This window comes from Gossypium raimondii, chromosome 10 (assembly GCF_025698545.1).
Source record: "Gossypium raimondii isolate GPD5lz chromosome 10, ASM2569854v1, whole genome shotgun sequence".
Classification (NCBI taxonomy): domain Eukaryota; kingdom Viridiplantae; phylum Streptophyta; class Magnoliopsida; order Malvales; family Malvaceae; genus Gossypium; species Gossypium raimondii.
Genome location: NC_068574.1, coordinates 12236643 through 12254176, shown reverse-complemented (window position 1 = coordinate 12254176; position 17534 = coordinate 12236643). Strand labels below are relative to the sequence as shown.

General features: G+C 32.0%; 2 protein-coding genes across 4 annotated transcripts; one reads left to right on the top strand and one right to left on the bottom strand.

Annotated features, from left to right (window-relative positions):
* Positions 1–4514: 4514 nt before the first annotated feature.
* Positions 4515–12839, top strand: LOC105777658 (histone-lysine N-methyltransferase CLF). Of its 3 annotated transcripts, XM_012601016.2 has the most exons (17): positions 4515–4846; positions 5240–5341; positions 5425–5741; positions 6675–6836; positions 8097–8181; positions 8421–8564; positions 8648–8695; positions 8788–8859; positions 8939–9648; positions 10051–10207; positions 10340–10563; positions 10742–10873; positions 11460–11556; positions 11819–11866; positions 11943–12071; positions 12159–12236; positions 12384–12839. In XM_012601016.2, the coding sequence occupies exons 1-17, from the start codon at positions 4784–4786 to the stop codon at positions 12573–12575; spliced, it is 2760 nt and encodes a 919-aa protein (XP_012456470.1). In that variant the 5' UTR covers positions 4515–4783; the 3' UTR covers positions 12576–12839. The 3 variants fall into 3 exon arrangements, with proteins under 3 accessions (XP_012456470.1, XP_052478294.1, XP_052478293.1); XM_052622334.1 differs by lacking the exons at positions 4515–4846; positions 5240–5341 and having other exon boundaries at positions 5429–5566; XM_052622333.1 differs by lacking the exons at positions 4515–4846; positions 5240–5341 and having other exon boundaries at positions 5512–5661.
* Positions 12840–15518: 2679 nt separating this feature from the next.
* LOC105774899 (mitogen-activated protein kinase kinase kinase 20) lies at positions 15519–16997 on the bottom strand. Its single transcript, XM_012597468.2, has one exon. The coding sequence runs from the start codon at positions 16856–16858 to the stop codon at positions 15848–15850; it is 1011 nt and encodes a 336-aa protein (XP_012452922.1). The 5' UTR covers positions 16859–16997; the 3' UTR covers positions 15519–15847.
* Positions 16998–17534: the final 537 nt, after the last annotated feature.

Sequence of the window (17534 nt, the reverse complement as noted above, 5' to 3'; positions counted from 1 at the left end):
GTGTTGGAAATATGAGTGAATAGGAATGGATGGTCACACTATCATTTAGGTGTTGTTTGGGAATCAGTACTGTTGAACCAAAAGCATGCAGACATGGGCTATAATGGTGAGAGGGACTTCTCATCTTTCACCCTATTGCTTTTAAAGGACATTTATCTATATCTCTATTTATAACTCTAAAACTACAAATAGTCAATGACTTTTTTGCTTTTGAAAATTATTAAAATAAATTACTTAATTATTGTTTTTAATTAAAATAAAGTATTAATAAAAAATATTACTATTAACATTAATTGATTAAAATGTTAATAAAATAAATTACCAATATATAAACATTAAAGTCATTAAAATAAAATTACTTAATTAATTATTTTTCTTAAATTAAATATTTGACTAATTTTTCTTTTTTAACAAAATATCAAATTATAAGTTCTAATCATATGCACTCAAACCCATGCCCTACTCAGATTGGCAACAATATTCATGCCAATCAAGCTAATACTCAATCATTAATTTTTCTATAATTTTTATTTAAATTGATAAAATGAATTATTATTGATGCAATTTTTTTATTAAAATGAGATATTAATTGTTTTATTATCATTAAAATCAAAGTAAAATCCCTAAAATGAATGGTAAGGTGACAGTTTAAAATTGGTATAATAACAAATTTAACCTTAATTTGTATATATTGTGTCAATTTAGTCATATTTTAAAAAAATCAAATCTATATATAAATACATAAATATTTTCGAAACATAACAAAATTAAAATATATAAAATAAAAATTTACTTTGTATTTTATATAAAATACTTAGTCTAATAAAAATACATATACCAAGTAATAATTACCCAACCTTTATACTAAAATCATCAAAAAAAAAACACTTTTAAAATTTCCTTTTAGAAAAACCTCCACAACCCACTCTCATCTCTCTTCCCAAACATGCATCGTCTTTCTTTGCCTTATATTTGATCCCTCTCAGCCTCTTCCAATGCATGATACAAGCTCTCTCTTACCTTAAAGTTCCAACCAGACCATGGAATCAAATTCAGTTAGATGATTACAATTTTGTGCTTGGCTTAAACTTCCTTGACAGGATTCAAGCGTTTCTGTTTCCATGGACTGATCAAATTCATATTGTTATCGGTCATTTATCACGAATCGTTGTGTCGGTGCATCGAGACATGAAGGTTGGGACCAAGGTGTTGTCGTCAATCCAACTATTCGAGGATGTTTCATATATGAGAAACATTGACTCGATAGAATGGAGTGCTACGAAAGCCCATTCGGATAGGTTAGTGGTGTATGAGACCGATATAGGGCTTGGAGAGTAGACTGTTGAGCTGACACCTTTGGGAAGGTGGGTTGTGTATTGGACCTCGAGGGAGAAGAAGCGATGTAGAAATAGTTGGGACGAGTAAATGCTACGAGTAAGGTACATTCTAAACACTTTGGTAGTGTTTTGAATTATGACTTGTTGGCTTGGCAAGATCGCAGGGACCCTTTCAAAGTTCTTAAGCAATGAGGCCTAGGGATTGTGGGTGAATCGAAGCCAAGATGTAAGAATCAAGAGGATTCCAATCAAAGCAAGTCAAAATTGGGGAAAGTTAGAATGGAGACTTCTTGCCAACGAGATGACCAACGAGTGCAACAATTCAAGTTAAGAGGTGACAGAAGCCAAGGCGAAGGTTCCGAAGGAAGGGACAACTCGATAGTAAGACTAGTTGGGAAGGAGCCAAGGCAACAAGAGAGTTCAAAGGCGAATCAAGTTAGTTCCATTTCGAAGGCACTACGAGAATGGCCGGGGGAGAATGTCACGAGCCAAAGTGCAAAGCCCGTAACCATGGCACAAGGCGCACCCCATGGAAGTCTATCGATTAGATGGAGATCGTTTAGCCTATGAGAACTGGCCCGATTCAAAGAATTGTTGGAGAAGCCTATCAGATTGAAGCTTAGGTGGCCCAATTATGAAGATATGACAAGATAGACTACCTTGGTAAATATGGGAACTAACCTTAGAAGATTGATAGGAATCATATCTTGTAAAGATTAAATTAGATTTGATATGATATATCTTGTAGGTTAATCCCGTCTGTCGATGTAACTTAATCTAGATCGTTGGTTTTGGGGAAACTTAACTATAAATAAAGAGCCTCCACCTCACTTGTAGATCATCCATTGTATCTTGAATTCTTAAGAGTAATAGAATTCTTGGAGAGCATTTCCTCAAACATTTATTTTGCATTCTTTTTTGTGCCTTTTTGTTGTTCTTTTGTAGCTTTTTTTTGGAATAATTGCTTCTGCTATATACATTGGTGCCTTGGAGGAATTCTCACTTGTGGTGGTTAGGCTGACTTAGGTGAGTTTGGAACGAACGGATCGTCTAAGGATGCTCATGAGACGAAAGTTCTAGTCCCGTGACACTTGTTTGCAGAATAAAAGCATTATTCTACAAACTTAAGATATATATTGCACTTTTAATTTGTGGAATTGTAATATTTAATGTTGTTGGTAATAAATATTTGAAAAAACATAAGGCTCAATGTATGTACAACTTTTCTTCCTCGCTGCTTAATTCAATAATAGAATCAAATTTATATTCTAATAATGTTAAGATCCAAATCACCTAAATAGGACTTGTTCACTCAATTAAGAGAATTTTAACCTAGTAAATAAGACAATAGATCAATCCTGTGAATGAAGAGAATTAATTGCAAAATAATACATAAATGCTCAAAAAATTAGTTTATACATTTAGATAAATGAACATTCAAGTATATTCTAATTTTCATTTGGGTAGATACTACAATATACATGACTTTTAAAGTTGCTTCATGAAAAAAAAATGAATTGTAGAAGAGAAAGAGAAAAAAAGCTTTCGATTGGTGTAAGCGGTGCAAACAGAGAATGCCATACATAAGCAATTTTAATAGCTCAATAACTTGAATGAATTTTTTGACTAATTCAGTGACCATTTGTAACTTTTTAAAGTTGAATGATCAAAACGTTAATTTACTAATAGTTTAATAGTCAAGTATAGCAATTTACCAAAAAAATCAATATTGATATTTCATATATATATATATATATATATATATATCATTAACTGATGGAGTTGGGAAACAAACTTTACATTAATAGTGACAAAATTTCTAACATTATATAGAAATATTTTTAAAGTCATAACGATCCTCGAGATTATAAAGCGAAACACTTAGTTAATAATCTAATTTAGTTAAATAATTGTTTTCTTTTAAACATAAAGCGAAAATAATAAAAGAAAAGAAAATCATTTATCAAAGTAGATAATGATATTATGCAACTAAAACCTAATATTGTATAAACGAAAATGTGGAATTTTAGAATAATATACTTTTCATTATATATAAAATTATTTAGTGCAGAATTAGAGTCGGTACATTAATTTTCATTTGGTTGCACAAACGCTTAATAATAGAGGTTACTGTGCGTAATTTTAATAGATAAAAGGATAACCAAACTTTTAACTCATTACATTTATCAAATAATTAAATAATGGATAATTTTTAATTTAATACTAAAGTAAATAACTTAATCGTTTTAAATTATGCGACTCGATTTTAAATTTAATTTGAATAATTAAAATATATATTACAAAAGTGTGATTAGGCCATAAAAGATTAGTGCGGATTTGATGATTTTACTTTTAAAACTTAAATTCAATTTGAAATAAAATTTAAATTAATTGAGTTTGTTTGTACCATAAAAAATATGTTTGAGTGATTTTTAATATTAGTTAACAATAAACAATTACATTAAAATCACGTGTTAGATGTAGTGATAAAACATATTAAATTTCAAAATAAGAACACATGTTTGAACCATGAAAATGACATTGTTGGAAGGGGCAACCACAAACCTTGAATATTAACTATAAAAAGAACATAGAAAATGAAAAGAACTCCACATTTTCGACTATTTAATAATTCAAATTGCTTGAGAGTGTGTTTGGTGAAGAATTTTAAAATTTTGGAGATTTTCTAAAATGCTAGTAATTGTCATTGCTTTTAAGAAAACTTGTGTTATTGAAATTTTACAAATTAAAGAAAAATAAATGATATTAAAAATATTCAATACAGATATCATTTTATTTTTAAAATATTTAAATATTTTAATAAAATAAAATTTTAAAATATATATTAAAATCTAGTAAAATTGTTTTTATTTTATAGTAGGATCATGTATATTAAAAATAAAACAATGAGAAATTTGAAAAAGAAATTGAGATATTTAAAACTCCTCCTAAATTTTAAAATTTTGATATAAATGAAATTCGTTAATTAAAAATGTAATTCAATTAATACTATTGCGTGTTTTTAATTATATTTAATTATTTGAGTTGTACAAATAGATATCTCATTTTCATACAAATGGGAAATTGTGTCTGTTGATCCAAACAAAGCAAGCATTTGTTAAGTTCAACAGTACGTAATTCAAACCAGATTGCCACGTTTCTTTCCCCCCAAAACTTTATTTTACATTTTTCAACCTCAGTCTATTTAAAATAATTAAAAAAACTCTGTAGAAAAGGAAATAAAAACAAAAAATGACCCTACGAAAAAAAAAAAAAAAGGTTAAAGAGAGGGAAAGAAAGTTGTTCCAATTAGGGTTTGAAGCTTGACCCGCCAAAAAACCTAGTTTGCTTGTTTTACTCCTCCGGCATTGTCTTCTTATGAATTGGATCCCGATCCGGATCTTCCTATCTACTTTTTCGGACTCTAACCGCTTCTCTCTCCGACTATGACAGCGAAACATTCGCGTTCTGCTTCGGCGGATAGATCGGAACCTCCTAAGGATTCCTCGGTAACTCTCGCATTTCCGATTTTTCTTTCTCTCTCTCACATGAATATTTTACTTCCTTATGATTCTCATTTTAACTATTTTTGTTTCCCTCGATTTTGGACTCTTTTTTTGTTTTATTTTAGGAGCTAGCTGCATTTTGTTGAATTTAGCTTATTTTATGGGTTATTATGTCATTGAAATTTAGTGCATAATTGACATGTTTATAAGCTGATAAATGTTACTAAACTGGATTGAATTTAGTCTTTGCTTTTGAGGTCAAATTGTTTTTCTTTTCCTCTCATACTCTTTAGTTTTAAAAGTGTTTGTTCAACAATTTTTTGGTAGATATTTCTGTCTTGAATTATGTATACTTGATGATAATAAGCTTGGATTGGATTTTTATCTTTTACGCAGATGACTCAGATTGAAGGAAAAACCCTGTCCGTTAAGGAGATTTTATCAGTAATTGATTCGTTAAAGAAACAAGTTGCTGTAGATCGATCTCTGTCTGTAAAGGTGAATTCCTGGCTTATCTCATTATTCAGGAGCTTAAATAAATGTTCTAAATGCTAATCTATTTTGGTTTATTTTATTTCCAGACAAGGTTGGAAGAAAACAAGCAAAAACTAGTTGGTATAACAAGCCATCTTTATAAATTGTCAAAGGAACGGAGAAGCAGTTGGATTATTGACACCGATAGTGCTTCTGATCTATTGACAAAGCGGCAAAAAGATGCACTTGGTATGCAAAATGGCATTGATGCAAGTAATGGGGATAAGGATGGTTATAGCTATCAAGAACCTTCTACAGCAGTTCTTATGGGATCTAGTATTCCAGTTAAGAATGCTGTTCGCCCTATTAAGCTTACTGAAGTAAAAAAGCTGCCACCTTATACAACATGGATATTTCTAGACAGGTTTATGAGAGTAACTAGAGTTCTTGTCAGATTTTTTATGTCATATATTCTTGCACTCTTTCTTTATTTATATATAGAACGTCAGTTAGAAAGAAATGTTTTAATCATGTTTCTAGAATGACTATTGTGTTTATCCAATTTAGTAAACTTATATGATTTTTCTTTTTGACAAAACCATATAATTAAATAGAAATAGCACCAAGGACTCTTGGATGTAATGGTAAGGCATATTTCCCTCCCAAGGGAAGACGCAGGTTTGAACCTTGGAGATGATGTTGTTGGGAGGGGAAATCACAAACCCCAAACATGAACCGTAAAACGGATATGGAAAATACTAAAAAAAATTAAATAGAAAGTACAAACTCCAGAAGAAAACTAGGATAACCAAATCCAAAATAGAAAATGCCATTACAAACCCGCCCCCAAGTAGGTAAATGGTGTGCAACTAGGTTTCCAAGTCTACCAATATGAGCAGAAGTAATAGACTGAAAATCCTTAGCATGTCTGTGAGCTTCAGGGAGGCATAGGCCTAGGATAGATAAGTCTTGGTCCATCCCATTGGAGCTTGTTCACCACCGCAAATGAATCTCCCCCCTCTCCTTAGCTAATTTGAGAGCTAAAGTGAAAGCTCTCACCTCAAGTAATTCCTGTGTCAAGGGGCCTCTAATAGCTTGAGCTGCACCACAAAGGACTAAAAGCCAACTTCATCACGAGCCACAACTCCAATGTCTCCACAGTGTTCACTTGCAAAACAGGCTCCGTTCACATTGAGCTTGATGACTTGCCCAATGGGAGGTTCCGATTCGACATGTTTCACACACCTAGGCCAGATGGAAGCACTAGCAAAATTAAAATTTGAATAGCTTATTTTTTCCTTTTTTCTTTTCTCAATTTCTATGAAAAGGATAAACTAAATAATTTCTCTGGCTGTAGAAATCAAAGAATGACAGAGGATCAATCAGTGGTGGGTAGAAGGAGAATATACTATGATCAAAATGGTGGTGAAGCACTTATCTGCAGCGACAGTGAGGAGGAACTACTTGAGGAAGATGAAGAAAAGAAAGATTTTGTTGAATCTGAAGACTTTATCCTCCGGTTGGTTTTGTTTTCTCTTTTTCTATCGTGAAATATATGTTGTTTCTTTTACTACCTGATCTAGTGTAGAAATCTGAAAATAGTCTGAAAACTAGGGGTGAGTATTCGATCGAGTCGAATCGAGTCAAAAAATTTCGAGTTAGTCAAGTTGACGAATCCTATTTTAGCAACCGAACTCGATTTGAATTTTTTTCGAATTGAACCAAATCGAGTCAAAAAATTTCAAGTCAAGTTAAGTCGAGTTAACGAATCCTATTATTTATACTCGATGTTGCATTTGCATGCACCGATTATTTAACTAGTAGACGAAGTACAAGGTTATTTAACTACATAAACAATATAATGATTTTGATTAATGAGTAAACATTTATCAAAATGACATAGTTTTGCCTTTTAACGTAATGAGTTTGATTTTAACTTTAGAAAAGGTAAACATTTATCAAAACGGCGTAGTTTTGCCTTTTCTTATTCGGATTTTCGGATAACTCGAATTGTGTAATTCATATTCGAGTTAAACCGAAAAACTTAATTTTTTATTCAAGTTGATCTGAATAACTTGATTAACTCAAATAACTCGAACTATTTAATTCAAAATTTGACTTCTTTTATCGAGGTTTTTGAATCGAATCGGATTTTGCTCACCCCTACTGAAAACATGTATAGCTGCACTAATTAGAATTTTGTCAACACATAAAGATGTATTTTAAATATTTAGCGACAAAGGTATGCATAATTTACTTGTGTTGTTTGGAATTAATAATTATAAAAAAGATTGATAATTATGGGATACATTGCAAGTATTCCAAAAAAATATGGGTAAGACATCAATTATTTAATTTGCTTAGATTTGTAAATGTTGTGTTGCTTTAGGGTTCTTTGTGCCTTTTGAATTTTCACCATTTTAATTTAGTTAACTATTTTTGGTGGAAAAGCAGTTCATTTCTTATTTCTGAAAGGAAATATATGCTTATGTAATTATGCTACTTGAATCAAATTCTAATATCCTTAAAATAGTTGCAAAATCATTATTATTTACTTCATGAACCTCTAAGCTATCTTTACATGATGTTTCTAAACATGTTCTATAAAATTTAATTCATATTGCGTTAGTGATCCTTGCATGGTCTTGTTCTATTATTATTATTCTTCATATTGACTTATGGGCCAATAACGCTATATCTTTCAAGGATTCTGAAAATTGATGTCTGAACTCCATCCAATTATTGCTTATGTTCACACATGCTGTTATAAAATTGCCAGAATGGCTATCAAGGAAGTTGGTTTGTCTGATCCGGTGCTGGAATCACTAGCACAGTGTTTGTCTAGAAGTCCAGCTGATGTCAAGGTATGCACCCTTGCTGGAAATTGCATGTTGGCCTTTGATTTTTCTTTTTCTTAAAAAAAATAGAGGTGGCCTTTTTCATTCATTTTTGGCTACTAAGACTCTTCTTTGAAGGGATTGTTTTTCCCCACTGCTCATTTTCTGATAAAACTGGTCATAGTGTAAACTTAGGTCCAGCTGTTCCCCATTTTCTTTTTGCTGGCTTTACAGAGATATGAAACACCATCCAACATCTTATACAGGCAAGATACGAAACTCTTATGAAGGAGGACACTGGGGCCTCTAAGAATAGGGATACTGAAGAACAAAATTGGAATTCCTTTCTCGATAAGGATCTTGAAGCAGCTCTTGATTCTTTTGACAATTTATTTTGTAGACGGTGCCTTGTAAGCATTTTTCTTGTTCTTTATCATATTCTGTGTTGTTTCTTATCTTCTTTAATTGTATCCGTTTTTCTTATATTTGGCAGGTCTTTGATTGCAGATTACATGGATGTTCTCAGGACCTAATATTTCCTGTGAGTTGTTCATGCAATTCTAGATGTTTATAATTGCCTGAGTATGTTGCTAGGCTCCTAGATTCTTATTTTCCCAGTCCTATAATTTTCAGGCTGATAAACAAACTCCATGGAATCGTACAGATGATGAGAATGCACCATGTGGTCTGCATTGCTATCGTTTGGTATATGTTTAGCTGATCTCTTTTTTCTTTATTTGTTGAATTCCTTGTACTTATACATTATTGATTTGTTTAATGCTAGGTACTTAAGTCAGAAAGAAATGACACAGTTAGGTCTCCAATGAATCCCGAAGACAAGTCAAATTCTTCATCTGATGGTGTTGCGGCACAAATATCATCTAGTAAGAAATCTGCTGGTCCATCTACCAGGAGGAAGGCAAAGTCAAGCCAAAGTGAAAGTGCTTCATCCAATGCCAAAAATCTTTCAGAAAGTAGTGACTCGGAGATAAGACCCAGGCATGAAGACTCCTCACCTATTCCTCAGTTATCACCTTCTAAGAATAAAATTGCTGGAAAATCTGGCATTCTCAAGAGAAATAGCAAGCGAGTAGCTGAACGAGTTTTAATTTGCATGCGCAAGAGGCAGAAGAAGATGGAAGCTTCCGAATCTGATTCTCTTGTGAGTGGAGGTGTTTCACCTACAGATATGAGACTCAGGTCTAATCCACGAAAAGAAAATGAAGATGCTACGTCTTCTTCGCAAAAGGATGTGAAATCCTCAAACACAGGAAGGTCTAGGAGGAAAGATTGGCCATTAAAAGGAGTGCAAGGAGAAATACCCTACAGTGAGACTGTTAATGATCTGGCTCAGACTAGTAGCAATGGTTGCCTGAGAAATGAAGAGTTTGTGGACGAAAATTTATGTAAACAAGAACTAAGTGATGATAAATCTTGGAAAGCTATTGAAAAAGGTCTTTTTGATAAAGGTCTGCAGATTTTTGGTAGGAACAGGTTAGTTTTACAACTTCACATTGCATTTTAATGTATTGCTTTTGAGTCGATGAATTCTATGAAAGCTGCTGCCTGGTTATTGTTAATTATACAATATACTCTATCATTAAATTCATTTGTAAGCATTTCCACCTTACTAATTTTCTACAGGTCTTGCTGTAAGGGTTTGTTAAGAGTTGCAGTTTATGATTCAATTATGATGTTTATTTTCTTTCCCCCATTTTCTCAAAATTCAGACAACAATCAAGACTCATGGTCTAAGAGTTACTTTATATAGTTTGTGGATCTTCCTCTCTTTGCAAGTAACACCAATTTTTTTGCATTTTGCTTGCAGTAATAGCTTTTGGGTTTCCTTCCTGAAAATTGATTCTTTTGACTTATAGATTACTCTTTGTCATCCAGCTGTTTGATTGCCAGAAATCTTTTAAACGGATTGAAGACATGTTGGGAGGTTTTCCTATACATGACCTGCTTTGACAATAAGCTGGCTTGCCATGCAGCTGATGGTGTTTTATCTCTTCTTGAAGGGTGTTCCAAATTTGACCTTAATGGAGCTATGGTTAGTGATTTTATTTGACTTATTTTTGCAGGTTTTGACATGAGGAGCCCTTTCTCTAAACTATATAAATCTGCCAACTGTTTTTTGTCTCTGAGTTCTCATTGTCTTCTATTTTTGTTTTTTTAACCCTAGGGAAATAATGAAGTAAGACGGAGATCAAGATTCTTACGTAGAAGAGGTAGAGTCCGTCGTTTGAAATATACCTGGAAATCAGCTGCATATCACTCTATCAGGAAAAGGATTACTGAGAGGAAAGATCAGCCATGCCGGCAGTATAATCCGTGTAGCTGTCAAACTGCTTGCGGAAAGCAATGTTCTTGCCTTTTAAATGGAACATGCTGTGAAAAATACTGCGGGTGAGCTATTATTTCTCAAGCTAAATTTTGTGTCATCAATAAATTCCTGAGTCTATCAATATTTGATTCTTTGGATTTCTTAGATCTTGATATAGATATATGGTTACCGCATGTGCATTGATGATATCCTGATGTTGAAGCATGTATTCTGTCTATTGATATTTGCTTGTTTATTTAGATGTCCTAAGAGTTGCAAGAATCGATTTAGAGGTTGTCATTGTGCTAAAAGTCAATGCCGAAGTCGTCAGTGTCCATGCTTTGCTGCAGACAGGGAATGTGATCCGGATGTTTGTAGAAATTGCTGGGTCAGGTGAGCTCTGGCTTTGATTTTCCTTTTTCTTCTTCTGTTATGGGAGAAAATGGTTACACGCTTCTCCTAAACCTATTCTAAATTTGAACTAAGATACTAACTTTATTAGGCACCATTGTTGTTAATTGTATATGTTGCATCTTCTGTGTTGGGAAAGGTTCATGTTAACCTTACCTGTGATATGGCTTCATCTGCTTCCCAAGTTGTGTTTGGAGATCATACATGCCTTCCATATTTGTTTATTCACTTTTTTTAACATTTTTTTACTAGCACTTCACCATTACTAACTCATAATTTTTTTTTCTATAATTAACTTTTTATTAACATGATAAAATTTCTCATAGATTCATCCTCTATCTAAATGTAGTTTCAGCTAGTAGTGGCTTGTCTTCTTTGGCTATGTTGAAATTACTCCTACGGTTTTAGTGGAGGACTAAGACCATATTTAGAACAAATAAAAATTTAGAAACCTCATTTGTTGTTTTTTATTTTAAATCTAAAGTTACTGCTTGTATGTTTTTGTTTTCTATTCTCCTGACTTTCTATATTGCTTCTGGCATCTGATTCTTTAAAATTGCCTTTGCAGTTGTGGTGATGGCACCGGTAGTCTTGGGGTTCCTCCACAAAGAGGTGACAATTATGAATGCAGAAATATGAAGCTTCTTCTGAAACAGCAACAAAGGGTAATGGTGTTTCCTATTCCCATCTCATTTAATTGCTTGGATGAGTACATGTGTACGGTGTATTTGAATATGCTTTGAAATACATTTTTAATATTTAAAGTAACATTGTATTTGTTAGTGCTCCCTTGTTTGCAAATAGCTATCCTGTCTTATAGGCATTACATTGCTTAACCTTTTTGTTCACTCCATATTCCTACACCTGACACTCCAGAAGATTATGGTAGCGATTTGTTGACAAGGCTTGCCCATCATGTATGTACAGGTCTTGCTTGGAAGATCAGATGTTTCTGGATGGGGAGCTTTTTTGAAGGTAATTTAGAAATTTTCGGTTTGATTTCAAGTCTTCCACCCCCCACTTACTGTTTAGTTTTTGGGCCATCCTTCAGAATAATGTTGGCAAGCATGAATACCTTGGTGAGTACACTGGAGAGCTGATCTCCCACAGGGAAGCAGATAAGCGTGGAAAGATATATGACCGTGAAAATTCATCATTTCTATTCAATCTGAATGATCAGGCATGCCCTTTCATCTTTTTATTTTCGGAAGATGTAACTTTTTATGTTTTTAGCAAATTTTGATTCCTTGATGCTGCCAATTTTCAGTTTGTTCTTGATGCATACCGAAAAGGTGACAAATTGAAGTTCGCCAACCATTCTCCTGAGCCTAATTGCTATGCCAAGGTACACTTCAGACGCCTTTGCATGCAAGAAAGACTCTTTTCTCTTGTACTCTTTTATCATTCGTCTGTCAATACCCTCTGGAGTTCCACAGTTGCTTTTGCCACTTTTCATTTCATTCTTGCGCTGAGATGAACCATTGTCTTGCAGGTCATTATGGTTGCAGGGGATCACCGTGTGGGTATATTTGCCAAAGAACGAATCAATGCAGGAGAGGAACTATTCTATGACTACCGTTACGAGCCAGACAGAGCTCCTGCCTGGGCTAGAAAACCCGAGGCATCTGGGTCCAAAAAAGAGGATGGTGCTCCTTCGAGCGGACGAGCTAAGAAACTTGCTTAACCTTATTGACACATTCAAAATTTTTTTGCCATTCTTTCGTAGGTACAACTTAGAAAGGTCATTCTCATTTGGCATTGATAGATAGGAAAAACTGAATGTTCTCATTTTGTTGTTGGGGATACCCTTATTTTCATCTCAACTGATAACCTTGTTTGATTTTTGACTTAAAAGACCGTTTTGTATTCGCATAACTTGAAAAAACCTCCACCCAACATGTTTAATTTCGAATACAAATATGAAGATGCAAATCTTTTTCTAACCTCATTTTATGAGTTAAATCATTTTCATATTAATTTCATAAAATTTTAATAATTTTAATAGAATCAATTATTACTAGATAACTCGCAATTAATTCAATTCAAATTAATTAATTAGCTAACCAGAATAAATTTAAGTGAACCTTCCTAATTGAGGTAGACAACGTATTAGTATCAGTAAGGGTATAAGTGCCGATTACTAACTGTTCAAATTATATATTTGATTATGGAACACTAAAACATATCTTTATAAAACTTTGATATTAAAAATTTTATTTGGTCTCCCAATTTTATAATTTTTTCCATTGAATTTGTATTTTAGTCAAATCACCTTAAAATGGAAAGAAAAATTGATTAACTAACTTTGCTAATGTAGCATATATGTAGATGATATGTCAGCATTTAATTAAATTTTTTAAAATTTTAAAAGTTTTTAGCGTGATTTAACAAAAAAACGCAAGTTCAATAGCTAAAAGAGATAATACATTAAATGAGTGCTAAAATAAATTTTTTGTAAAGTTGGAAGGTTAAATAAGTCATTACATCGAATGCATTTTGATTGTGATGATAGGGTTGTGTTAAAAATTAAAGTGTCTTAAGATTTAAAAAAAAATTATTTTGGGCTTAAATTATGTAAAAGATAAAATATATATACATCTTCATAGTTATATTACTTTGTAAAAAATAAGTCATATTGTTATTTTAATCGAATTAATGTCTAATTGAATTGTAATATAAACTCGTTAAGAGAATATATATATAAAGATTAAGTCAAATATTTTCTGCTACTTATCCAATTTGTTTATGCAGTCAGATCTAATTTTTCTAAAATGTGATAAAATTCAAATTAGTAGTATTTAAATAAAAGAGTTTATCATTTAAGAATGTGTTAAATGTTATGAATTTAAAGATATTGTATAAATAAAAGGAAAAAGAAAATGCATAAGTTAACATGGAAGATGATGAAGAAAATCTTCATAATTGATTAATGGTTACTTTAGGAATAGAAATATGGTATATTTATAGCATATAAGTTTCATTTTGCCCATTATACATGCATGTTTTAATCCATCCTAAACCCTTAATATTACTGATTAATTTGCTTTTTGAAACCAAAGAAAATACCTAATTTATTCTGAAATAAATTATTTGTTGGTTCGACTTCTCATCTAAACTACATTCATTATCATTTTGAGATTATTAGGTTTAGTGGAAACAATTCTTTGTATTACTCCATGCCATCAAACCAAGTTTTTCGCATTTTTTAATTAAATTAAATTAAATTATTTTATTAAATGTTAATGTCATGCTTGTAAATGTGTAATCATGTATAAAAGGAAGTCCTTAGGGTCTTCCACAATCCACACCTCTTTCTTTTTTTACATGAGAATATTATAGGTATCTTTCTATTTTTAATTATAAGAATGGTTAAATTTTAATTTGATCCTTATATTTCACTTAAATTTGAGATTTAATCTATGTACTTTAATTTTGATATCTCAAGTTTTATAATGTCACCGGTTAGTCAAAATACTTTATTCCAATTAAAATGATTACGTGAACTTTTAAGAATTGTTAGCAACGTCAAAATTTTTGTTAAATTCAGTCCGTTACAATGTTTTTTTTACATGAATACACAATTTAGTTTGTTTTGTTTTTCAAAATGTCACACCAATACAAAAGAATTCTAATAGTGTTAACAAAATGAACCTAAATTTTTAAAATTAGAAAAATAGAGAGACTAAATTCTTAAAAATAAACATATGGAGATTAAATTTCAAATATACGAAAAAATAAAAAGAAACTTTAAACAAATGATAATATTTAAATTCTTACACTATAATTTAATTAAAAAATAAACAGTTAACTCAATATGAAGTGCAAGTAGAACCCATACTAATTAAAAATATCAAAGTAATGTGGGTCAATTCACTTAATTGATTTGTTTGAGTTGACAAATCCAAATTAAAAAAGAATACCTTTGTATATGAATTTATAATTGAAATTTAGGACACCTTTTACTAATTAAAAAAATTGAAAATGATCCCAATGTGATGTATGGTATGAGTGATGATTGGGGTGGCATGCACCAAAGTCTACCCTACTATGGTATTACGGTACATGATTAAGGGCTAGTTCTTCATTACTTTTGAAAAGTGCTTTGGAAAAGTTTGGTTTAAAATTTAAGTGTTTAGCATTGCTGTCAAAAAGTACTTTTGAGAAATAAAATATCCATTTTAGACATGTTATTATCAAGTAACAAATATGCATTTAAATAATATTTAAATTAGTTAATATTATTATATTTTAGTAATAATGTAAAAAATTATTATAACTTGTTAATATTTTAATATATAAAATATAAGTTGTAAATATTTTAAGCAATAAATATTAATTATTTATAAAATTTAATTAGAATATATAAACTATATTTTAAATATTTAAATATTTGTAATTAGTATTTTAAAAAATATTTTTTTTATTTTTAATTAATGATTTTAACACAATTGTAATTAAACACCAAGAAAAAAAGAAGAAAAATACTATATTATTGGAGGGGTAAAAAAGTAATTAAGCACTAAAAGTGTTTTTAGCTTTTCCTTTTCAGCTCCTTCTCAGAAGTATTTTTTAAGAGCACTTCTGAAAAATTAAAAATTTCAGTTAAAAGTAACTTGTTCTTCACGGCTTTTCTTTCAAAAGTGTTTTTGGAGTCAGAAATATTTTTTTAAAGGAAGGAATGAGTTCACACTGCAACATCTTATGGGAATCAAAGTTGTTTAGACTTTGAGAATACAACACAGGGATTGGTAAGCTGAATTGTGACAACCAAAATAAATAAAAAGGATGATTGCAATCAAAATGTAGTTGGAACACAGAAGTTGAACCGAAGCCGCCTATGGGAAATGAATAAATAAATAATGGTCTGTACAATCTGTGGCCAATCAGAACTCTGAATCAGCACAAAGTCAGTCCACTAATGTTTTCTAATAAAATTGGCTATTCCATCATCTTATTCTACCTCAACCTCATCCAGCTGCCGCTAAAACCCCAGTTAGGTGCCTCATCACATGCCAATTCACGAATCCGATCCAAAGCCGATGAAAACATGCTTGAATTTTCCCCTAAAATCGATTCACTCCAAACCCCATCTGGGAAATCCAAAGTACATCTTGGGGTTATTGCGATTTCTTCAACACAACCTCGTGAAGACGTTGATGGAACCGGTTCATCATCGCCGGCCATGAAAGGATGTTGCAGGAGCATCTCAGCTGTCCATCTCTTGTTTGGATCCCTAGAAAAACACTTAACCAGAAAATCTTTTCCTTCCCCAGATAACTCCCTTGGAATTCCAGGCAATTCATCACTGGCCCCGATTTTAATCAACAAATCCGCCATGTTGGCTCCTGGTTTCAAGTTCCAAGCTGGTTTCCCAGTAAACATCTCAACAACAGCGCATCCAAGTGCCCAAATATCCACCCCCGAATCATAAACGTTTCCATTGATAGACTCAGGGGCCATACTCAAAGGCGTTCCCCTGATTTCATGCCTCCTCTGTTTTTCACCCTTTCTCTTTGCCAATCCAAAATCAGCTATCTTCACATCCCCATTACCAAACAAAAGAACATTTTGAAGCTTGATATCACAATGAACAAACCCTTTGGAATGGATGAAGTTTAGCCCTTTCAGTATCGATCTTGCAAATCTTTTAACATCGGATTCCATCAATTTCCCACCGTTTTGCTGAAGGTGATCGGCCAAGCTTCCTTTATCAGCATACTCCAAGAACAGATTGTAAAATTTCCCACAATTCTCAACAGTAAAATCGTCGCCGAAACAACTGATGATTTGGGGGCAGAAACCAAGTTGGTGGAGCACCTGTTTCTCATTCTTGAGAGAAGCCGAGTTATTAGTTTCACAACACTTGACAGCCATGAATGATGATCCCGAAAACCCTGTTTTAGGTAACACCAAATTCACAGTGCCGAAGCTTCCAGATCCAATCGTTTCTCCCCGAACCCACTCCATTCCAGAAAACTTCGAGCTCCAATTTCACTCAAGAACCTGGGTTTTGTTTCTTATTATTGAAGATATGGAAGCCTTTTTACTGATTGTGTTTGGTTTGAGAGGAAGAAATGGAAGCAAACATGGGTGACAGAGGTTATGGTGGTGCAAAGTGTGTATATATATAAACGTGGGATTTTTGTATTTTTATTTGGTAGTGTTGAATTTCAACGTATGCTATTATTAATGCACGTGATATTTTTATTTTTATTTATTTCAGTTTTCCAAATTTGGATATGAAATAACAGCTTAGACTACCAATTTTAAAACGTGGCCGATCTATAGCCTTTTTATTCAACGCCACGTGCATTTAGATTTTTATTTACTTTTCATTTGATATTGTTTTTAAATATATAATAATTTATTATTTTATTTTTCATGTTTTTATCATAGGAAAACATGTACCAAACATGCTTTCGTTGTTGAAATATATATTTTAGAAACCAAATAATTTCTTTTTCCACAATACTTTTCTCAATTTAAAAGGCAACCAAATATTAAACACACACTCATTAGCTATGTAAAAAATAACCCAATGAATACAGAAAAAAGCTTGATCACTGAGTTAATAATATCAGGTAATTTCACCACGCACGTGGAAATTTGGAGAGAGTAAAAACATATCTATGTTACTACTGTA